The sequence below is a fragment of the Notamacropus eugenii genome, chromosome 7, assembly GCF_028372415.1.
Source record: "Notamacropus eugenii isolate mMacEug1 chromosome 7, mMacEug1.pri_v2, whole genome shotgun sequence".
Lineage (NCBI taxonomy): Eukaryota > Metazoa > Chordata > Mammalia > Diprotodontia > Macropodidae > Notamacropus > Notamacropus eugenii.
The window spans coordinates 4864708-4888249 of NC_092878.1; the positions used below are offsets into that span (position 1 = coordinate 4864708).

General features: G+C 39.9%; 1 protein-coding gene across 1 annotated transcript in view; it reads left to right on the forward strand.

Moving 5' to 3' along the window:
* The window catches only part of FBN1 (fibrillin 1), a 290028-nt gene that overhangs the window by 257116 nt on the left and 9370 nt on the right, over positions 1-23542 (forward strand). Inside the window, exons 49-62 of the mRNA XM_072624719.1 lie at positions 498-623; positions 5011-5160; positions 5784-5849; positions 6158-6274; positions 7424-7543; positions 9682-9804; positions 10621-10752; positions 11927-12052; positions 12660-12866; positions 14964-15089; positions 15590-15712; positions 17924-18040; positions 18267-18395; positions 19072-19191. Of these exons, the coding sequence (XP_072480820.1) occupies positions 498-623; positions 5011-5160; positions 5784-5849; positions 6158-6274; positions 7424-7543; positions 9682-9804; positions 10621-10752; positions 11927-12052; positions 12660-12866; positions 14964-15089; positions 15590-15712; positions 17924-18040; positions 18267-18395; positions 19072-19191 (1782 nt within the window). The remainder of the gene's footprint in view (positions 1-497; positions 624-5010; positions 5161-5783; positions 5850-6157; positions 6275-7423; positions 7544-9681; positions 9805-10620; positions 10753-11926; positions 12053-12659; positions 12867-14963; positions 15090-15589; positions 15713-17923; positions 18041-18266; positions 18396-19071; positions 19192-23542) is intronic.

Sequence of the window (23542 nt, forward strand, 5' to 3'; positions counted from 1 at the left end):
AGGTTCTCCACCCCTGCACTGCACCCTACTGTTGTTCATGATCCTAAGGTAGGTTCAAAAACAAACTATAAAATGGGTCATTGAATAGCCTCATCATTTATTTTCATTTGCATGAATGTGCTCATACATAATTAATCTTGGAGCAGTAGAAAGAATAATGAATTGGGATTCTCAGCTATTAGTAACTAACCTGGGTGAATGCAGAGTGCCAGTACAGGATCTCTAAAGTTCCTTTCCGCTCCGTAATTGTGTGATGTTCCTTCTGTTAATATGATGAATGGTGATGACAGATGGAAGACTTTGTTAGGCTCACTTTTGTACACTGAGAATCGAAAGGCTGATTTTTAAAAACTAAGCCTTTAAAAGTCTTTGAATCCTCATAATTTTATGATCAGAAGATTATCAAAGTTGAGTTGCCTATTTTACTTTTACATGTTGACATTTTGGTGACATTTTGATTATGTTTAGAAATAATTTGATGTTCATCACTCTTTTAGATATCGATGAGTGTGTGGAAGAGCCAGAAATTTGTGCCTTGGGCACATGCAGTAATACTCCAGGTAGCTTCAAATGTCTCTGTCCAGAAGGTTTTTCATTATCCTCCACTGGAAGAAGATGCCAAGGTGAGTGACTTTAAAGGGTTTATCGTTTCGTTAGCCTGTGTTGATTTGCTATGGTTTTATGGGAGATGTAAACCAAGCCCTAGCCCTTTGCAATAAGAAAGGCAGAGATTTTTCATTCACCAAGTGTTACCTACTGACTATCACCTAGTCCAGTGTTCACTTGATGCTCTGAGGTTAAAAAGTATCTTTCTCAAAATTTGGGTTTGATTTGTACTCCAAGAACACCGAAAGTGAAACCCTCTCCACCTCTGTTAACACAGATGCTAATTTTGGGGACAAGTCCTTCAGTTTCTCACTTGAATTGGATTTCTAGCTTGAAAAAAAAATCACGTATGAGTCTTAATGTTATCGTTCTTAACGCACTAAATGATTCCACCAAAAAAAAAATAACCTGCCTTTTTAAAGACAATGTACAGAAAATGAATACATATTCAAATCAGTTTTTTTATTTGTTTTGTTATATTTTACTGAATAGTTAAAAATAATTCAATAAAACAACCATAGTTATTTTTTGTCTATGTGGTGCCAAATGACTGATCTGATTGAATGTTCACTCTTCAAACAGTGACGCTGGCATTGTGTAGCTGGACTAAGAGTAATGAAAAGAAATAGCAGCGGGTCCTTTCAATTCCTACCACCACCAACTAAATGTTTTAGGCTTGTCATCTTGGGTTTTTTTTGTCATATGTTCATATGACCTAAAATGTAGCAGATAAATGCCAGCTTATCCCCTTGTGCTACAGCAACGAGACCTGTGTTGGAAAAGGGAACAATGAGAGGCCAGGTGTGAGTTAGCCAGTGTGGCAGGCCAAGAGAAACTTTTAAGTCATTAAATCAATTTGCGCTGAACTGTCACAGAGCAAGTGAACTCTGAAGAAAGAATAAAGCCAGCTGTGAGTAGCCCTTCCATGGGCTTAGCTGTAGAACACAGAGCCAGTGAGAAGGAAAGCAAGCAAGGAAAGTGACTTCCGTTAGTTCTGATAAAATTTCAGAGGTTGGTGGGGCCCTCGTAGACAGTTTAACTGTAGAGGAGCAAAGATGTCTCTCAAATAAAAATCATTTTAGATTAGTTTAGAGGGAAGAAACTCACACAGAGCACAAAAAGAACCACAGCAAAGGCATCAGGAGCTACTACTCCCATTGTCAAGACGATGCCAGGTGATTCGTGCTTCTGTGTAGTGTGAATGTGCACACGGAAGAAACCTGAGCTAAGAAGGAATTAAGATGGGCTCACATCTTTTGACTGCAACAGAAGTCATGGAAACCAGTAGACAGTTTTGGAAGCATAGAAGCCTGTTTTTAAAAGTGTCCTTCTCCAGCAGTGGAGAGATTAAGTTGAGTCCTCAAGTAACTAGAAATCTGGTCTTGTTGAATGCTGGATAAGATGTGGAAGGTGATGGAGTGTCAAATAAGAAGAGGAAAAAAGCAAGGGGAGTTTGAAAAGGAAGCGTTAACACCTAGAAGCCAGAAGAATTAGTTACTATCTTGTATAGGTTCTACTCAAAAGGTGATCGTATTTTTTTCCTTTAGTTGATACATTGAGATTTCTTTGAGTTCTGTCACTGTATGTGTATATAAGAGTTAAACTAAATGATCAAACTGAGAAATCTGTGTGTATGCCTTGACATTTAGAAACTAGAACAAATGGAAATTCGGGTTAAAGACTATTAAGAGATTCACTGAAAGTACCTATCAATTGACTAAGTTATGAAGACAGATCAGAATGAAAAGTTCCATACAAGCAAATCATTGGAATTCATCAAATATTTGTTAAGGACTTGGTCCTTAACCAATACTGTTACCCCTGATCTTCAGGCAGTTCTTTGGAAAATAAAACTTTCTAGCTTTTAATAAGTATTATTTAGATTCCCCTACCACAATAGAGATAGAATAAGGTAGAAATAAGGGAGATAATAGTTCTGGAGGAGCTAAAAGTCAGAAATAGCAAAATGAAGTCGGAAAACAGCCAAAGATTGGGATGTCCACTTTATTCAGCCAAGTCCAGTGAGTCAAGTATCAGTCTAGGATTCAGGTATTTGTGCCTTAGCCATGAAGAGGCAGTGTTATATTGTGTAAATATAACTAGACTCGATGACAAGAGATATTTGCATTCAGATACTGTCTCTAGCATTTCCTATTGACATGGCCATGAGCAAGACTTAATTTTTTTGAGACTAAGTTGTTATTTGCCCTTCATTTTCGAGGAGGACCAATGACATCATTGGTGATGTCTTGACTTGTTCATGAATTGGATTTAAGTAAGGCAAAGTTGCACAAAGTCATCAATTTCACACTCTTCCTGAATCATTAAAGTCTAATGACAGGACAAAAGTTGAGACAACTGATGATGGCCCAGGATGAATGGATGACCCTGGCATCTTCAGTGCCTGACCAAACTCACTAAATGCTTTATAACACATGCTTTGGCCACCTTCGTGGCTTCTGGAACAAACTGGTCTCATGCACCCATTCCTCCAGAAAAAGTCGTCACATGCTTGGGGCAGATATCCCACGTTGGTTATCCTCAATCTGGTTTAGCCCATCCACTGAGATAGTTCACCAGAGTGTGGACACTGAGCATGCTGCAGCCTCTTGGAACCACAGATGAGATTTGTATGAAGGTGGACATCAAAGGTGGATGAGCAGCCATGAAAAGGGTTCAGTAAGCCATCACCAGAGGTGCTAGTCCTTCCTGAATATACCATATACTCTATGAGGGTATACTTATACAAGGCTAAGTTACCTCATAATATGAAATACCTGTGGAAATCACTTCATAGGATTATGAGATTCAAATGAGAGTTTGTACCTAAAGCACTTAGCAAATCTAAAAGTATTATATAATTGTCAGTTATTATTAACTCTTTATTTTTTTATGTGTAAACCCTGGCAACTCGGTTAACCGCTAGGCTTTAAGATCCTCACACATAAATGGAATATCTGCTTTTTCATGATAGTATTAGAAATGAAATCAAATGAAACTTCCTAGAAAGAAATTTACAGTGTGATAGACAGCTTGTATGTTATAATAACTAACATTCATATAATGAGTTAAGGTGTGCAAAGTCCATAGGCTAATATGTTAACTAGAGTCAAAGCTAGAAGAAGACAGAGGAGTGGTTTAGACAGGACTAGAAAAAGGGGTGAGGAAGCACACAGTACAGACATGAGAGCATTTCCTTCTAATTCTACAACCAGCCTCTAGCCTCTGCTCAATTTAAGGGCTTAGAAAATAGTAAAGTTTTTTCAGGGCTGTGGAGGTCAGTCTGCCCTGGAGTGACCCTACTTTATCAAGGCACCACACTTTCTAAGAAAGGGAGAAATCAGTTCCCAAAATAATGTCAACAAATGTTAGGGTATTTTATGTGAATTAGATCAGTATTCTCTAAGAAGTAATGGTTAAATTAAAGTAATTTGCTCTTTTAGGAGGAAAGGTTATTTTGTATGTTTGTTTTCTGGTCAGTTGAGCCAAACAAGCTCCTATTTAGAATTCAAATTACCTAGGGCTTTTTGAAATTCTGAATGGTGCCCAGCATACATCTTGCACCCAGGAAATTAGATGAGTAGCTGCTTCTGTAGCTGACTCTCTTACCACCTAACTGCCACTCTACAAAGTTGCCATCTGTCTGCTTGCTGGATGCATAGGGTCTGAGATCTTAATCTGAATCCTGTGCTTAGGTCACGCAGAGTAAACAGCAGAGTGCAGTATCTCAAATATAGCATGTCTATCTTCACCCAATGTGTCTTGCTAAACATCATCCAAAGTGGGTATAGTCTGAGCTGTCAAGTGCTGGAACTCACAAGTGACTTTCTTTACGTGATAATAAGTCTTTATCGAAGCCATCGAAGGGTGTCACTTTTGAAAACTGACTTACTAGGCTTTATTTTTATATCAGACTAGTCCTAGAGATTGGTCAAAAGGAGAAATAACAGAATTAAACCTCAAAGATTTCTTCCCCAAATTCTTCCAATCCACAGATGATGTTTAATGGTATCTTTCCACACCCAAGAGGCAGCATAGTGTAGCACATAGAGAGCCAGCCTCAGAATCAGAAGAGCTGAGTTCAGGGTCTGTCTCTGGCAGGTACTGACTGTGTGACTCCCAGTGCTCTAGGTAACTCTGAGACGATGAGGTGCAGTCATTTAGGAGTCCATACACGAGTGAAACCACAGGTCCGATCTCTATCGCAGTCTCTTTCTCTAATTATGCTTAGTTAATTTTAGCGGGACTACTAGGTTTAAGAAGCATTTTTTACCATAAGCTAAGTAACGTCGTTATTGGTTGTTAAAGACAAAGCCACTGTAGATTTGTTTGAAGATTTTACATTTTGTTTTGTTTTAAGCATATGCATGATTATACTGAAAGATCCTTGACTTTATATTGCAGACTTGAGAATGAGCTACTGCTATGCCAAGTTTGAAGGAGGAAAATGTTCATCACCTAAGTCCAGAAACCATTCCAAACAAGAGTGCTGCTGTGCCTTAAAGGGAGAAGGTTGGGGGGACCCATGTGAGCTGTGTCCTACTGAGCCAGATGGTATATCCTCAAATCTGTCAGATTCCTTGTGCAGTACATAACATAGACTGGCCATGAAAGTAGGCTAGACAGTTAAGAATGATGCAAAAGAGTTTCCCTGGGGAAAACGAGCTTATTTAGTTTGATTATATATCTCATTAAAGCCAAGAGGCATTGTGGTATAGTACGTAAGGAGTTCCTGGTGTTAGGAAGAACTGGGTCCCAAGCATGGCCTCTAGCACATAGAGCTGTGTTGTTGTGTTTGTCCTTCGTTAAATTGGGCAAATCACCTAATCTCTATATGCCTCAGGTAACTCTAGACTTCTCTGCTAGGCCATACACTAGGTAGGCTCTTCGGTGGAGAATCTTTATGTATCCATGTATATTTTTTGTTAGGGGAAAAAGGGCTCATATTCCATTATGCAGATATTTGTAGGTCCTTGGAGAGATGCAAAGATTAATAATATCCATCCCTTCTTTTTAATATGATTAAGATATAGTAAAAGAACTTCCAGTGTTTTGATTGGAAAAAATCAGCTTAATCCCTTCAGACCTGTCAGAAAGATAACTATCAAATATGCAAAGCAGCTTAGTTACGAACTGTATCTGACACATAAATGAACAAGTTCTTATCTTACTTGCAGAGGCATTTCGTCAGATCTGCCCATATGGAAGCGGTATCATTGTTGGACCTGATGACACTCGTATTGGTAAGTATCTCCTATTTGACTTGTTTTTTGATTGATTTTTTAATAATACCCAACAGTTGCTACTTCCTCTTCCTTTTTCACAATTGTTTTAATTTCCCTGCTACACCCATATATCGGTGTTGGGAAATTAAACTATTTAATATAAATTAGGGTCATTATTATCTTTTCGTTGAAGCCAATTAAAAGTATCTCTTCCCATTGACTTTGGAAATTTAAACCATAAGATGTATGCTGGAATCAGTGACACATATCTTCCTTCCAACCCCCCTCCCCATCCTACTATTTATGCTTTTTCTGCTTTGATTAAGATATGGATGAATGCAAAGAACCTGATATCTGCAAATATGGCCAGTGCATCAATACAGATGGTTCCTACCGCTGCGAATGTCCTTTTGGGTATATCCTCCATGGAGTTGAGTGTGTAGGTAGGTAATGAGTTACATTCTGCTGTGGCAGTTTTCTAAATGTAAGACTAAAATCACTTGGCCAGAATTGACATGAGTCATCTGAACAAGGTTAATTATTAAACTTGAGCAGCTTGGTATAGAGCAGTGATGTCAAACTTGAATAGAAACAGATTCCTACTGACTGCAGATTGACTTAGAAAGTTACAAATTAACATTATGTTGGATTTTTTAAAATTTATTCTGTTCAACATCATTTTTATCTAGTTTCTATCCCACTAGGGAGTTTTGAGCCTTGAATTTGATAACTCTCGTGTAGAATATAGAGTTTTGAACTAATATATAGTAAGACCTGGTTCAAATCCTGCTTGAGTTACTTCCTAATTGTGTGACCCTATACAAATCACTTAACTTCTGTCTGTCTCATTTTCCTTATCTGTAAAATGGGGATAATAATTGCACCTATTTGACAGGGTTGTTGTGAGGGTCATATTAGATAATATATATAAAGCACCATGAAACTGTTAGCCATTATTGGAAAGGAAGAAGATATATTATGGAAACATCATTGCAAAATTCAAAATATTGTTAATATTGAAATTTTCATTCTTGCATATATATATATATACATACATATGATCTAGAATATTATAACTCAGAATTCAGTTAGGAATACCTAGGAACAAAAGATTATGTATCCAACATAAATATCTACCTTTGTAAAATCAAAGAAGGCCTGTGTGAAAAGCCTCTGGTTTTTCATCTGTGTGTAGCTTGAGATGGTATATGAAATTAAACCTATCAGTTTCAGGGTTCCAAATGGATATATTCACCTTTAAAATTGTAGAAATATAAAATATTCATCTAAAATGTTAAAAGGAAGGGGAAAACTCACTAAATTGGTTGTCAGGAGAACCAAATTCAAATCTCCAGTCTTCCACAAACAAATTCCACATGACTTTTCACAGGTCACTTCACCTCGTTGGGCCATAGGATCCTCAAAATTTGAGGAATCCCTTCAAACTCAAGCATTCAGTGACTGTTGATGTGCTGTCAGAGTAAAGCTCTTAGTAATGAAATAGTTCAGCAGCATTAGATTCTTAAGAGGAAAGCTGAATTTACTGTTACTGTCATTCATCATTTCTTGAATGTGTTGCTGATACCTTGCAGATACTGATGAATGTTCAGTGGGTAACCCTTGTGGAAATGGAACATGCAAGAATGTTATTGGAGGTTTTGAATGTACCTGTGAGGAAGGCTTTGAGCCGGGTCCGATGATGACATGTGAAGGTGAGTGTCTGTCTGTCCCTTTCACTCGTCTTAATATTAAATGTCATTCATCATATGAGATACGTTGCCTCAGCATAAAATGATTTTTTTCTTTATTGCTCTTCCAACCGTCCTTGTCAGTCTTGCCTCCCATTTTTCTCTCAACTCTCAGCCCATGTATTTCTTGAACAGAGATATGTGACACTGGTGCCATCATGTGACCCAGATAAAAAAAAATTACTGGTGACTTCTGGATTTCCCTGCTATGTACTTCCTTCTTTTCTCTCCTCTTCATCCCTTATTTTCTCCCTTCTTTTTCCCTCCCTCTCTCTTCCCTTCCTCCTCTCTCCCTTACTTTTCCTTCCCTCACTCCTTCTCTTTTTCCCTTCTTCCCTTCCTTTCTCTCTCCCTCATCCTTTTTTCCTCTCTTTCTCCCTCCCTCCCTCCCTTCTTATCACTGCTACTTCTTTTCTTCCTTTCTTAACTTCCTGAATTTTCTTCCCCTCCCTACCTTCGTTCCTTTTTTTCTCCCCTCTCTGGTTACCTGGCGGCATTGTGTATCTTCTTAGGGGTTCTCATGATGAAGATGCAACTTAAATATTACTGGGATCTGATGGTCGGGTAAGCCCAACCAGGGGAAGAGATAACAGGGAACGGGACAGAACAGGGAATGAAGGTGAAAGGGGTTGGTGTCAGTGTGTTTAGCACATCCAGTAGTATACTAATGGTAAAGTTAACAGGTTAAAAATACCCAGCTTTGACTTTTGTGGACCCCCTGAAATGCAAAAGCTGCTTGGTCCGAATTTGTTTCAGTGTACATAAAATACTAGCTAGGAGACTACAACAATATATCACAAAGACAGTGTGACAAAGTGGGATTGATACCAGGAACACAGGAGTGGTTTGACATAAGGAAAACTATTAATACAATTGATTACATCAGTAACAAAAGTGACAAAAATCATATGATTATATCAATAGCTGCAGAAAAAGCTTTTAACAAAATACAGCACTCATTCCTATTAAAAACACTTGAAATCATAGGTATAAATGGATTTTTCTTTAAAATGATAAGAAGCATTTATCAGGATGCATTATTTGTAAAGGGGATAAGCTAGAAACCTTCCCAGTATGATCAGGAATGAAACCAGGATGTCCATTATCACCAATATTATTCAGTATTATATTCGAAATGCTAGCCATAGCAATGAGAGAAGGAAAAGAAAGTGAAGGAATTCGAATGGACATATATGGTAATGTCCTTGGAAAATCCTAAAGATTCAACTCAAAAGCTAGTTCAAACAGTAATTTTAGCAAAGTAGTAGGATATAAAATAAACACACGTAAATCATCCACATTTTTATTAAAACCATGCAAGAAGAGACAATAAGAAATACCCCATTTAAAATCACTGTAGACAGCACAAAATACCTGGGAGTATACCTGCCGAGGCAAACCGAAGATTCCATATGAAAGGAATTATAAGACAATTTAATGCAAATAAAGTCAGATTTAAATAATTGGAGAAATGTTCATTGTTCGTAGGTGGGCAGTTGTACCTAATCTACTTATTCTATGCCATGTCATTTAAATTACAAAAAAAAATTATTTTATTGACAGAAAAATAATAACAAAATTCATTTGGAAGAACAAAGAGTAAAGAATATCAAAGAAATTAATGAAACAATGTTAAGGAAGGGAGTGTAACATGCTCAATTTTAAACAGTAATTATCAAAGCTCTCTGGCACTGTCTGAGAAGTAGCTGGGTTAGTGGATCCGATTAGGGACACTGCACAGAAGCACATGATCATGCTGACTTTGCATTTGACAAATGTAAAGACTTAAGCTTTTGGGATAAGAATTCACTGTTTGGTAAAAATTGTTAGGAGAACTAGGAAGCAGGTGGCAGAGACTGGGTATATGTCAAACGGTGACCTTCTCTATTGTGGGTAGAGAGAGAGGGAGGGAGACAGTTCAGAACTTAAAATGTACCCCCCCCCCAATTTAATTTAATTTAAAAAAACAAAAAAAAAAACCCAAAGAAATAAAATCCCACCCTCTACAAGGAAAAAAGAATTTGGTTCAGTGAGTCTGTTCATTTGTGAAGTACATTTTTTGTGGTTCATCTTTATGTGCCATTTATCTCTTTCTCCTGCAGATATCAATGAGTGTGCTCAGAATCCTTTGCTCTGTGCCTTCCGATGCGTAAATACTTACGGATCATATGAATGCAAATGTCCTACTGGTTACGTTCTTAGAGAAGACAGGAGAATGTGCAAAGGTGAGAGACTGACCAGAAGTCACGGAGGCAAGGATCTCCAAAGTCTGTCATAGTGAGACACCACCAACAAAAGACAGTGTTACCACTACTGGGACACAGCAACATGGTGGAGGGCCTTGAGCAAGGCAGAGAAATGTCCAAAACTATGGACTTTTCCATTCCCCAGCTGCCTTGGCCATGGGCTTTTCCCTCCTTCGTATAAGCAGCCCTTTTGCACTGTAAGGTAATTGGAGACTGAAAGGGAAAATGAGCACTAAGGGATAAAGAAAGAGGAAAAGAGAAGGAAAATATAAAAACAAGAGGACAGAAAAGTCCAAGAAGAAGACAAAGAAAAGGAAAGAAGGATGGGATTTAGAATTTCAAAGGGAAAAGGCTACATTGTAGCAGTGTGTCTAGTTCAGGAAAGCTTTCACTGTATAATGAAGTAAGTTTCAATCGTTGAACCCATATTGAGCAGCTACTCTTGGTCTAGCTCTGTGGCTCCATACATGGAGAAAGCAGAAAATCAGGATGCTGGTTCGGAAGGAGCTCATAATCTAGGTGAAAATCTAGTTATTGTACTGTCATTTGTGAATTTGTCCATTTGCTTAATAGCTATTAAGAAATATCTGCTAGGCATAATGCAAAGGACCTTATAATTGAACAATTAGCTGAAAAGGAAAAAGGCTTAGGAAAAACTCTTTGCTCCTTACTGTTTTTTTTCACTAAAATCAAAAGAAATCGCCATCTCAGTAATACAAAAGTAAAAGCAGCTCCATATTCATAAAGCACGTGATGGACTTGTGATGGCGGTTCATGGTTGTTAACCTGTTGCAGATGAGGATGAGTGTGAAGAAGGAAAGCATGACTGTGCCGAAAAGCAAATGGAATGCAAGAACCTAATTGGCACATACATGTGCATCTGTGGCCCCGGCTACCAACGAAGACCTGATGGAGAGGGTTGCATAGGTAAGCAGAACTCCATCAGTCAGAGAAAAAGCAAGTGCTTCAGGTACACAGATGGATGTGGAGCATCATGAGCATGGGCAGCATATCTTAATTTGTAGGCATGTCTTTTTTGGACAGAAGCATTTTTCTCCTCCCAAGAACTCTTTTGACTGCTTTCCCTATTTAAGCAACTGTCCTACCCTCCTCCCCCACCAGCTACTCTGCCGTGGTCATATCAGTTCTGGAGTATTGTGTTCAGTTCTGGGAGCCAGGAAGGATATTGATAAACTGAAGAAAGTGAAGATGAGGGCTGTCATTATGGTGAATGGCCTGGAGGTCATGGTATATGGACACTGATTAAAGCAATTGGGATGTTTCGCTTGGAGGAGAAAAAACTTGAGAACGTGAGGCAGGGTGGTTGGGAGGGGCAGCATGTGTTTGCCAACTTCCAGGATTTGAATAGGTCTCATATGGAGGAGAGATTCAATTTGTTCTCTTTGGCTCCAGAAGGCAGAACTTAGGAGCAGTGGAAGGAAATTGCAAAGAGGCAAATTTTGGCTTGATTTAAGGAAACATTTGCTAATAATTGGAAATGGGGTGATATTGGGAGGGAGTTGATTCCCTTCTTTGGAGGTCTTCAGGACAAGGCTGGGTGACCACTTGTTGGTCACCTGTACAAAGAATATTTTTCCACATATGGCTTGGAATAGATGATGACCAATAAAGTCCATTCTTACACTGCAGTCCAGTGGATAGAGCATTAGGTCTGGAGTCAGGAATAACTGAGCCCACATCCAGCCTTGCACATTTCCTAGTTCTGTGATCCTGAGCAAGCCGCTTTAGCCTCTGTCTGCCTCAGTTTCCTCATCTGTAAAATGGGGTTAATAATAATGCCTACCTCCCAGGGTTGTTGTGAAGATCCAATGAGAAAAACATTGTAAAGTGTTTAGTCCAGTGCCTAGATCTGGCTCTCACCATTACTACGTTAAAGGTAATCCCTCTAAAGGGTTCCATTAATTTAAACTGTCAGCAGCTTAATACCAACCATTGCTTCGTTCCTCCGACAAAGCAGTCAGTATCCTCGTTTAAAAATGTTCACGTTTAAAGCTCTCAGCTAGCTTCACTCCTCAAAACTATCCTTTGGCAAAGTAACGGCTCCCTCCCCGTTTGGTTTTGATTCGATTCCATTAAATAGATGAGAACGAATGTCAGACCAAGCCGGGAATCTGCGAGAACGGGCGGTGCCTCAACACCAGAGGAAGCTACACGTGCGAGTGCAGCGACGGCTTCACGGCCAGCCCTGCCCAGGACGAGTGCCTGGGTAAGTCTGTGGGCCCTCTAGCTCTGAAGGGGGAGGCCAACCTGGGCTGCAGCTAAGCTGGCAGCGGCAGCCCGGGTCAAACACATGAGCCTCTTGTGCATCACTCGGGCCTGTGAATGCCCACTGAGCTCAGCACCTGCCGTTTCAATCTTCCTTTGCTAATTGTGTCGCTGTGCCATGGGACTGGAGCCTCTTCCTCAGCTGCCTGTCTGGCCCTCCACCATCTGTGTGCTGCTCTGCATCTCTCGTCCGAGCTGGAGATGAAGGTCATGCTCCCTCTTTTCTGGATGCGAGTAGATCTGAGATCCCTCCCAGGCTGGATCTCATTCTGCCCCTTCCTGCTCTCTTACTGAATTTCTTGTTTCATTTGTTTTCCCTCAGACGCCATCTTTTCTCTCTCGCTGCTGTTTCCAGCTTTTCACTCTCCTTCCTTCTGGCCCAGGGTTAAGTATGCTTCCTTTTCTTTTCTTTTGGTTGTTGTTTTTAATATCTGACTAAATTCCTGATGTCCTGTGACTTTCATGAGGTCACCACCACTAAAATAACCCCACCCTTCCCTCCTCCCTCACCCCCCACCCCTGCCCCCAAATATGAATATATCTTATAGACAACCGAGAAGGATACTGCTTCACTGAAGTTCTGCAGAGCATGTGTCAGATTGGCTCAAGCAACAGGAACCCAGTCACCAAGTCTGAGTGTTGCTGTGATGGTGGGAGAGGCTGGGGCCCCCACTGTGAGATCTGCCCATTCCAGGGCACCGTGGCCTTCAAAAAGCTTTGCCCTCATGGCCGAGGCTTCATGACCAATGGAGCAGGTATTCACGTTGCTGAAGTACTTATCAGGAAATTTGTCTTGTTTATTGTTTGGTTTTTTTAAAGACAACCAGAGAAGAAAATGGAGAATAAAGCATACACATAGACTCAGCTGTAAATCTGAAGTCAGGAAGATTTTTCATTACAATTAATATTTTAAGTATTTAGGGATCACATTGCTAAAATGGCTGAGGAGCATCTATTTTTTTTTTTCCATGTAAGCATCCTTCAGCTTTCAGAGAGGTTCTGTTCTAATGTTTGCTTGGGAATCATTTTTAGAATACATTTTCACCTTGAATCAGTGTGGACAGGGATCTGATTTTTGCCATTTACCACTTGTACAACCCTAAGCAAGTTGTTTAAACTCTTTAGGTCTCGGTTTCCTCAACTGTAAAATGAGGGTTGGCCTAGATGACCTTAGCTGTTTCTTCCATCTCTTAATCTATAATCCTATGATCTTACTCTTATCCAGGACAATCCATAAAATAGCCTTCTTAGAGTACCAGTACTGTGCTGGGCATCAAGCAAGGTAAAAGGGTAGTGAATGATGCTAGTGCAGTTCTGTCATTAAACAAAGCATAAGAAAGATTTCTTTTTGTAATTTAACTGAAATGCCGGTATTTAAAAATAGAAGTTGGTGGGCCTAATGAGTGTGTAGACTTTCTAGAAGATGTATCTGGGCCTTTTCAAGGACTTTAAGAGGTTGATGCTTCTGATTTCTTATTATGTCTTGTTTCATTACAAACTTGATGATTTTCCTTTCTTTCAACTCAGTTATGCCATTAGTATTCTGATTATCAGCTACTATTTTGGGGCATGACAGGTCTCACAAATGGCATGAAAGCAGAGGGAAGGATAGAAATTGTCTTAGGTAACTGAGTTTGAGGTGGGATTGAGGAGAGAAGGCTCAAGAGGAAATATATGTCTATTCAGGAGAAAGATGTTGCCTGAGTTAGAATTTACAGATCCAGTTGTTGAGTGATGAAAGAGTGGGAAAGGGTGAAAGCCATGTGTAAAATCTCCCTGGGACAAAAGAACAGAAATGATATCTCTTTGGTCATAGGATTTTCCTCACCACCTACCAGGGTACACGTTTTTCCTAGGAGAGTTTAGTTGCTACGTCAAGTGACCAAGTAGACTATGTAAGCCTATTACTGGACGTTCATCTAAGGACGAAGGGTTTTGCCATATTTGGAAGCTGGGTGCTTCCTGGTAATGCCTATATTTATTTCTCAACCCAGTGAGCTCAGAAAATCCCTAGGTGGTCAAGTATAGTGGTGATGGGTAGATGCCCAGACACTTGATATTGACACTCTTGTTATGTTTTGTCATATACACCAATTGCAGTCTCTCATACTTAGCAGGTTCTGGCCAGGATCATGACCCTCACTTACCCGGCACTTTTGCCGTACTCCATTCTCAGAGACCTGGACTCTAATCCCAGTCCTAGTACGACATGGCCATAGGAAAGTCACTTAACTTCTCAAAAACTCACTCTCCTCACCTGTAAAGCACCTTCCTCACGGGATGGAAGGGAAGATCTACATAAAGTACTGAGCAGTACTCAAAGTGCCTCATAAGTCTTCTATTTTTCCCCAATATTATATAGGTTAGATGATGTTTTCACCTTAATTTTTAACCCTTATTTTAAACAGTTAAAAAACAGTAGAATTTTTTTTCATATTCTAAATGTGTAGTGCTGGGGAAAAAAAAGTACAAGCCTTCCTGTTGTGAAGTGGTACTTAAGGTCACAAGGAGACAAGTGAGATGGCACAGGATATAATGAAGGTAGAGAAGCAAAGATCTTTCACATTGATTATCAATTTATTTTTCCCTGCTTCACAATCTAAATTTACAAGACATTATTTAAAAGTAATTCTCTTAACCTATTCATTTGAGATTCATTATTGTATTACAAAGTTATTTGCTTTCTTTTCAACTAGTTGTTAATTTTTAAGTGTTAAATTTATTCTTTCAGCATTGCTTTTTAGACATGTAGTGTGATTTCTTTAGTGTAAAATTCCTGTAGGATGCCAAGTAGCCACTGACAGTGTCCATTTGTGTTTTCTTTCATTTCATCAAACTTCATTGAATCGTAGATATTGATGAATGCAAGGTTATTCATGATGTTTGCCGGAATGGAGAATGCGTTAATGAGAGAGGATCCTACCATTGTAACTGTAATACTGGCTATACTCCAGATATCACCGGTACCACCTGTGTAGGTAGGTGGTTTTGTTACTGAGAATTTGCATGTCTGTTCAAGTACAGAAAAACATTAGCAACCTGAAAAAAACCCTATTCCTCCCCTTAATTTAGCCTATGTTATCCCAAAGCAAATATGGTCTATTAATGGGAGAGGAAGAAAAAAGCTGTATTTAGTTTAAAAAGTGGGCCTGGAGTCAGGAAGACTTAACTTCACATTTGGCCTCACTTATGAGCTATGTGACCCTGGCAATTCATATAATTTCTGTTTGCCTCATTTTCCTTATCTGTAAAAAGGGATAATAACAGCACCTACCTCCCAGGGTTGTTGTGAGGATCCAATGGGATAATGTTTATAAAGAATTTAGCATAATGCCTGGCACATAATAAATACTATCTAATTGCTTTTCCCTTCCCCCTTTTCTTCCCCTATTTTTTCCATAATAAATTTCATTCTAGTTGTAGAGTTAGTTGAAGTCTTATCAGACCAAAAAATTGAGCTGTGTCTTTTTTACAACAGATCTAAATGAGTGCAACCAGGCACCCAAGCCTTGCAATTTCATATGCAAAAATACAGAAGGGAGTTACCAGTGTTCGTGTCCAAAAGGATACATCCTTCAGGAGGACGGGAGAAGCTGCAAAGGTGAAGATCGACATTTTGGCGTTATTTCATTTATTCTTTCACCTGCCACCCGCGCTCCCTTCCCAGAGGCTGCAGAGGAGACTTGACGCTACTTTCTTGTATTCAGTGGTGCTCCTCTGGGGTTAGTGCCACACTGGGACCTCCCCACTACTCACCTCCTGTGACTGGTGGAGGGAGGCCGGGAGCAGGGAGGTCCCAGCGTGGCAACGGCAGCACCCATCCGAATTTGCCACCTCTGCTTCTAGGGCTTCTTGAAGCAGGGCAAGATTGGCCCAAGGCCAGATCTCCTGGCTCTGGGTGGGTGGAGGAGACTCATCTGATGATCTCCCTGCTTTGCCAACTGTTTCATTCATTCAAGAAGGATTTTATTGAGTGCTTACTACATGCATAGATAGCACCATGATAGGCAGAGGGGAAAGAAGTACAGGACACACATAGGTCTTGCCCTCTAGGAGCTTATAGTGTAGTTATAGGGAAACAAAGGTCTGTCTAATAATAGTCAGCATTTTTAAAGTTTTGCGAAGCATTTTCCACGTCATCTCATTTGATCGTCATGACAGCCCTGTGGTAGTTAGTCTCATTTTGCATATAATAAAGCTGAGGCTGAGAGAGGTTAAGTGAAGTGACTTACCCGTGGTCTCACAGGTAGTAAAGTATCCAAGGGAAGATCTGAACTTGGATCTTCCTGACTCGAGATCCAGAACTCTGTCCACTGTATCACTCTCACCACATATCCACATGTAATGGTTCTGTATTGATGTGTAGCACTATATGGTTAAGAAATCAGTTGGATAGAGAGTAAATGCTGTGGGAAATCAGACATGGGGAAATAGATGAGTGTGAATCCAAGTGGTTGGGGGAAGGAGGCCGAGCTTGAGCCTGAAGATGTGTAGGGTTTGAGCAGGTTAGGTGATGGGAGCAGCAAAAATACAGAAAGCCTCATTAATATTGTTAGTGACGTACTATGGTGCTGGATCTCTGCTGTTTATAAGAGATCAAGGAGTCACCCATCCTAAGTCTTTGCCTGGCAGCATTAGAATACCAGGATGATGGTCAGACTTTGTTGTGTTGCTGTCTTTGGTGAGAGGACGTGAAGACCTAGAGAGGAAACGTTAGAGACGGGCAGAAAAGCGGAGTGTGAGGGGCAGAAGCACGTTCTAGGACGTGCTCTTCTTACCCACAGAAGCAATCTTGTGTTCTGTTTGATCAGGTAATTAGAAGAAGCCATCCAGAAAGCTAACATCGGGCAGTTAACTTTCTCACTAAAACATAGAAGGAAAACTAGTTTTGAAGAAAAATAATGAAAGTTCTTCCCATTTCTAAATAGACATGCGTATTTACTACTTTAGCGGTCAGGAATAAGAACTCTGGAGCAGAGCTGCTGGCTGAGAAATCCCAGTGACAAAGCCATGCCAGTTATGGTCATAAATTTAGATTTAAGAAAAGGATAGTCAGGAGACATAAAGGTGCCTGAATGTCCACAGAATTCTGCTTTGAGAGATTGCCCTGAAGGACATTAAGGGTTTGTGGGTAATATTAGTTCCACAAAAACCTGAAGTAAAGAATGAGCACAGGGACCTAGAAGGAGATTTGCCTAGCTGGTGTGGAGTATTTGGAATGGAGAGACATGAGACTGAATGAAAAACCCTCCCATGTAAAGCACATTATTAAAAAGCAGCCATCTTGGACTTGCCCATAAAGGTCTCTTCTTCACTGTCTTCCTCGTCGCTCAGCTTTGTTTCATCTAAAGGGGAGTTCTTAACGCGAGAAACCGGCTCTTTAAGTGATGTCATTGGGACATTTTAAAAACAGCTAACTCAATGAACCAAGAAGACTGACATCATAGAATTGGGGTCTCTTTTTATCTTTTGACTAAATTTATTATTCAGTTGTCCTGGAAATTTGTCAAAATTCTTAAGATTTTTATCTTTGTTTCAGTTTATACTTTAGCTTAAAAAAAATTCTCCCAGTATAATCTCTGCCTCATGTAAACAGGACAGAGTTTACCATATATGCCAACATTTGTCTTTGGTCCAGATGGAGACTGTGTATTATATTACTACCTCGGTTTGGTTCTTGGTTTGTTTGCTTGCTAATTTGGTGAATTCTGGTCAGTGCTGTTCGGATACTTGCAAATCAGAATGGTTCCCCATCACTCTCTCTGCATTGTCTTGTCAGCTGAAATTAAAGACCTCTCCTGTTGTCTTCTAGATCTTGATGAGTGCGCAACCAAGCAACACAATTGTCAGTTCCTTTGTGTTAACACCATTGGAGGCTTCACTTGCAAATGCCCACCTGGGTTTACCCAGCATCATACGGCCTGTATTGGTAAGTGGCATTGAAAGAACTTTTGAGTAATTTTCAGATTTTCTCTTTCTGTTCTCTGGTCTGAAGAAAGGACAAATTAAAACCAGAGAAGCAGGGGTGTGGATATGGTTCTTGACAAATGCCAGGTTTGTCTCAGCTTCTAGAGGTGACTTCTAGTTCTTATTGTATTTGAAACTCTACACTAAGAATTTGGAAAAACCCATCCTTCCCTCCTTGTTTCCTTTAGATAACAATGAATGTACCTCTGAAGTCAACCTTTGTGGAGCGAAGGGGGTTTGTCAGAACACTCCTGGAAGCTTCACTTGTGAATGTCAGAGGGGCTTCTCGCTGGATCAGACTGGAGCCAGCTGTGAAGGTAAGCAGAGAGACAGACAGACCACTTATGTGCGCCAAGGAGATGGGATGGGCTACCTAGGAGTGAAGGAGATAGAGAGCACAGAGACCACACCTCAGTCAGCTTTGTGTCTAGCCTTGTCAATCATTGTCACACTTCGTTGTTTGACATTTAATGACTCATCCTACACCTGCCGCACTTAGGGGCACTGTGACACTGTGAAATTTCATGTGGAAAGTGAGAGGTCTTTGTGTTCTCTTTGAATTAGCTCTTCCCCAGGATGCATCAAGTCCTACTCCTTCCCATTATAGGACAATTCCTTAGGTTTCTTAAAATGGAAAGTAGCATTTAGGAAGAGCCTCTAATTTGACCCAATAATTGTGTAGTGGAGAGGCAGCGTGAGAGCCAGCCTTAAAGTCAGGGAGACCTGGGTTCAAATCCTGGATCAGGAAGAATTGAAACTCAAGACCTCTGACTCCAAACTAGTTCTCTGTTTCTAGTAGATAACACAATGGAAAACCGAGCTTAGGAGTCTGGTCTTAATCTTGTAAGCTTATGGTAAGGAGCCTATTAAAGGATTGATGCGATGAAAGGTGTTTGGGGAATATTAATCTGGATGGAAGGATGTGAACGGCAAGGCGTCTGGTTGAAGGTGTCTTCCTTGATGTTTTAAAGGCTCTATGATTTTTTCTTCTAGATGTGGACGAGTGTGAGGGGAACCACCGGTGCCAACATGGCTGCCAGAACATCATTGGAGGATACAGGTGTAGCTGCCCTCAGGGGTATCTCCAGCACTACCAGTGGAACCAGTGTGTGGGCAAGTAGTTTTTCCTCTGTTAACAAGATAAATTGAAGGTGACATTTGGGAGTTAAAAGATCCTTTTCCTTGTTGAATACTCTTGACCTGGGCACTGAAGCTACAAATGCTTTAAAACTGCCCAAACTTAGAGCATAAATGAACATAACCATTGGAAGAACAGCGAACCAAAAAATAGTGGGTTTTTATTCAAAAATGGAATTCAGGAACCTGTCATGGATTCTTCAGACTTTTCCTTGATTCATTCTGCTTCTGCTTCATTGTTGGAAATAGTCCTGGATTTGATTCAGGGAATGGGGGACAAAGGTGTTTAGGTCTCGTTTTAATCCACTTCACTCCTTTTGGGTTTTTTTTAGTCCAAATTTAGTGGTTCACCTTGTGGGCAATCCTGTGCTGGTTCTTATTCACATCTATCAGGTAGTACCTGCCTTCAGCACTCTCTTAGAGATCATCTAGTCTAGTTTTTTTTTATTTTACAGATGAGGAAACTAGGGCCTAGAAACCTAGTGACTTTCCCCAAGATCATCCCCAAGTACAATAAGAACTAAAAGTAGTAAGAAGCAAAGCCATTATTTGGACATAGCTTCCCTGAGTTCAGATATAGTGGTCTTTCTATGGTGCCTTAGTGCCATCTCTAAAGGCTGGGAAGCTTTGACGACACAGCCAATAGCCATAGAAAGACTTTTTTTCAGAAGTAGTAAAATCATCCACGAAGGGAAATCCATAAACTCCCCATTTAAATTTCATATTGTGTCCCTTGTCATTTTCTGACTCAATAAAGTCATGAAAAAATGACTCCTTCTGATGTAGATTATATACTGCTAGCATTTTAGATCTGGAAGGACCTCAGAAAGCATTTGGTTCCACCTCCTAATTGTGCAGATGGGGTAGCCAAGGCTTGAAGAGGAGTTAAATGGTCTGCCCAAGGTCGCAAAACTGGTCGGGCTAATTAGTAGGGCAGATACTAGAACCTAGGTGTTCTAATTCTCTGTTTTCTTTCTGCTATACTCTCTCCCCCAGAAGTGTCATCCATTCATTTAATGAGCAGCTACTGAGCTCCTTCACAAATCTTGAAGACTTTCCCCCAGTTTAGAAGACCATTGCTATTAAAATTATCCCACTTCCCAGATAGCCACCATTTCACAAACAACAGTTTCTCCTCCAAAACCCATTATGCTCCAAGTGAAGAGGCAGTTAATATTTTTCTGTTTGTCAGGATTTTAAAAACTCTTTTATCTGACTTAGTCTTTATTTCACATGATAGAATAAAGGAATGGCTGAGATAACCAGTCCTGATAAAATTTAACTTGAACAATTCTTTGCTTGGATTTTTGTTTTTTCTCAGAATTTCATAAAAATACCTTTGCTCATTATCATTAATTAATGATTAATTAATTAATTAAGATAATGCTCAGTTTTCATTATTGAATTTTTTGATCTTGTGAATAGCACTGACTCTGATGACCATTTGGACAAGGTTGATCTACTTTTCTTCACATAGACTCCCGGAGTTTCTGATTGGATAGGACCTTGGACAACATCTGTCCAACATGTACCTGAAAAAGAATTTCTCCCTTCCCCCCAACCAAGTGCTAGTCCAGTGGTCATCCAGGCTGTATTCCAGTGATGGAAAAAACATAAGGCATATGTAACTAAAACTCCAAAGAGAACTTGGTCAAATGCTTTGCTGAAATCATATGTCCATAACATTCCTTCACCCAATCTGGTAATCTGGTCTCATAACGCTGATAAAAAAGGAAAGTTGCCCAAGGGAACAACTAGCAACTGTCAAAAAAGGTTAATTTAGCATCTTTCAAGGCAGGCCATTTCACTTTTAAACAGATGTAATTGTTTAGGGTTTTCCTTTATATCAACACAAAAGCAAACTTAGCAATTTGCGCACTAATTCTATCTGGAGCCAATAAAAACAAACCTAATCTCTCTCTTCCCCATGAAAGTCTTTTAGGTACTTGAAAACCAACAGCTTTTATCTTCTCCTCATTAAGTCTTCCCTCATCCAGACAATTCCCTCATCAGCAATTGATTCAGTGCATGGCATGGTTTCCAGCGTCCTCAACATCCTAGTCACAATTTTCTGTGTATTCTCCAGGTTATGCCTCTTTTAAACATGGCAACCAAAGTTAACCACAGTTCCCCAGGTATGGTCTATCAAAGGCAGAATACATTGAGACAATGGATACCTTCCTTTTTGGGTACTGTTTCAATGAATGAAACCTACAGTCCTCGTTTTTTGGCTAGTGTTGTGATGTTAGTCCATACAGACCTTTAGTGCATTACAACCCATAGATCTTTTCCACTTAAGTTGTTTTCTAACCAGGACTCCCCCATCTTGTTACTTGTGAAGTAGATTTAATGAACATGTGTAGAAATTTAAATTCACCCTTCTTGAGTTTCATCTTATTAGACTCTTATGACTGAACTCGAAGAATAGTTAATTACTGAATCCACTGTTAATGTGGAATGAAGTTTTTTACAGAAATAAGACAAGGAGAAACCATGTCCTCATTGTGATCAGTGTTGAGTGCAGTCATCCATCTAGTGATATCCAGATCTGACAAGCTATACTATCATCCGTTGCTATCCCTCCATGTTGTCACAAGGATGTCAGGATTTTATCGAGTGCTTTCGTGAAATACTATGTCCATGACTTTTCCCTGATTGAACAGTCTAATCACCCTGTCAAATTATAAGGTATTTAGCTGTTTACAAATCAATTCTAATAGATTTGTGAAACATACAATATAAATATTATCATCCTGGTGGTACAGATTTTTAAAAACCTGAGACACAGAAGTGATTGCCTAAGTTTTCTTTTTGCTCTGTAGGTATGGTCCTAAGTCTTTACAATTTAGATTTGATTCAAAGTGGACACTGATACATCTTGAAATTAATGCTGGCCTCGTAGTATGACAGAATCTGAGAGCTGAGAGGACCATTTGGTCCAAGATGTAAATCTGTGATCCTCTGAATCTATAATGGAAAAAGAATCCCTCCTACATCATACCTGACAAAAGAAGAGTACTTTAGCCTGTGCATGAGGCGGCATGAGTCTTGGATTTGGAGTCAGAGGGTTTGGATTCAAATCCAGGACTCATTCTAGTATACCACATTAGAGGTCAGTAGTTCATCATCCCCATAGTGCAAATAAGGAAAAGAGGTCTCAGAGAGATTAGGTCAGAGGTGAGGAACCTGCGGCCTCCAGGACGCATGCGGCCCTCTAGGCCCTCAAGTGCATCCCTTTTACTGAATCCAAACGGCCACAGAAAAAATCCCCTTAATAAAAGAATTTGTTCTGTAAATCTTGGGCTTAGTCAAAAGGTTATACCCAAGGGCCTCCAGGCCACAGGTTCCCCACCCTGGATTAGGTGATTTGCCCAGGGCTGAATAGTTGGAGTTTCCCAGAGTCCAAATGAAAACCCATATTTCCAGAAGTCTAGTAGATTTGCCTCTGTACAACAATACCTTTGCATGTTTGCCAATATATATTTTCTTGAAAATGAGCCCCAAACGCTTACTTTTTCTGATTAAATTTTGTTTTTTTTAATCAGTGAAAATCTGCCCTCTCTCCTTCCCATTTCCCCCTGCACTGCCTCCACTGAAAAAGAAAAACGAGTCCCTGTTACAAACACACATAGGTTAACAAAACACAATGCTGTATTGGCCACATCCAAAGGAAAACATTCTAATCTGCACTTTTTGACCATTTTCTCTATGTCAGGAGGTAAGTAACATGTCAGAAGACTTCTGGTAAATAACAGTATATTTGCTGCCTTCTGAAGCTTTCCTACTAGTCTTGAAGTTCATTGTGGGTTTTAAAGTGGAATAATTATTCTAAAAGAACTGGGAATCTTCACTCTTCATGTTGGTTTGAAAAAGCTCGTTACCATCAGATTTAATAGGTATATCCCCCCAGAGCAGAATACATGCACATACACTGAAGTTTGCCCTTACTTTCTCCATACCACCCTGAACTCTGCAGACAGTGAAGATGCCCTTGGCGGGGGGTACATCTTGGCACAGACAAGCCTCTTTAGGGATGATGCAGACATGCCAGAAGGCACTGACTCATCCCCAGAGCTTCCACCTGGCCTTCTGAGAAGGGCCTGGAGAATGTTTCACAGATTTTGAGAGAAATTACACACGCAGATACTTTCCTTAGGACGCTAGCAGGTGTGTGTGGACAGCCTTTTGTCGGAGAGGTCCGCTTTGAAAAGGAACATGGAGAAAACAGCGTTCATGAATGTTACTGGTTTGGTTGTGAAATTTTCTTTCATTGTAAAGAACCTGAAGAATAAATGAGTTCTCCATGAAGTGATATAAGCCACATACG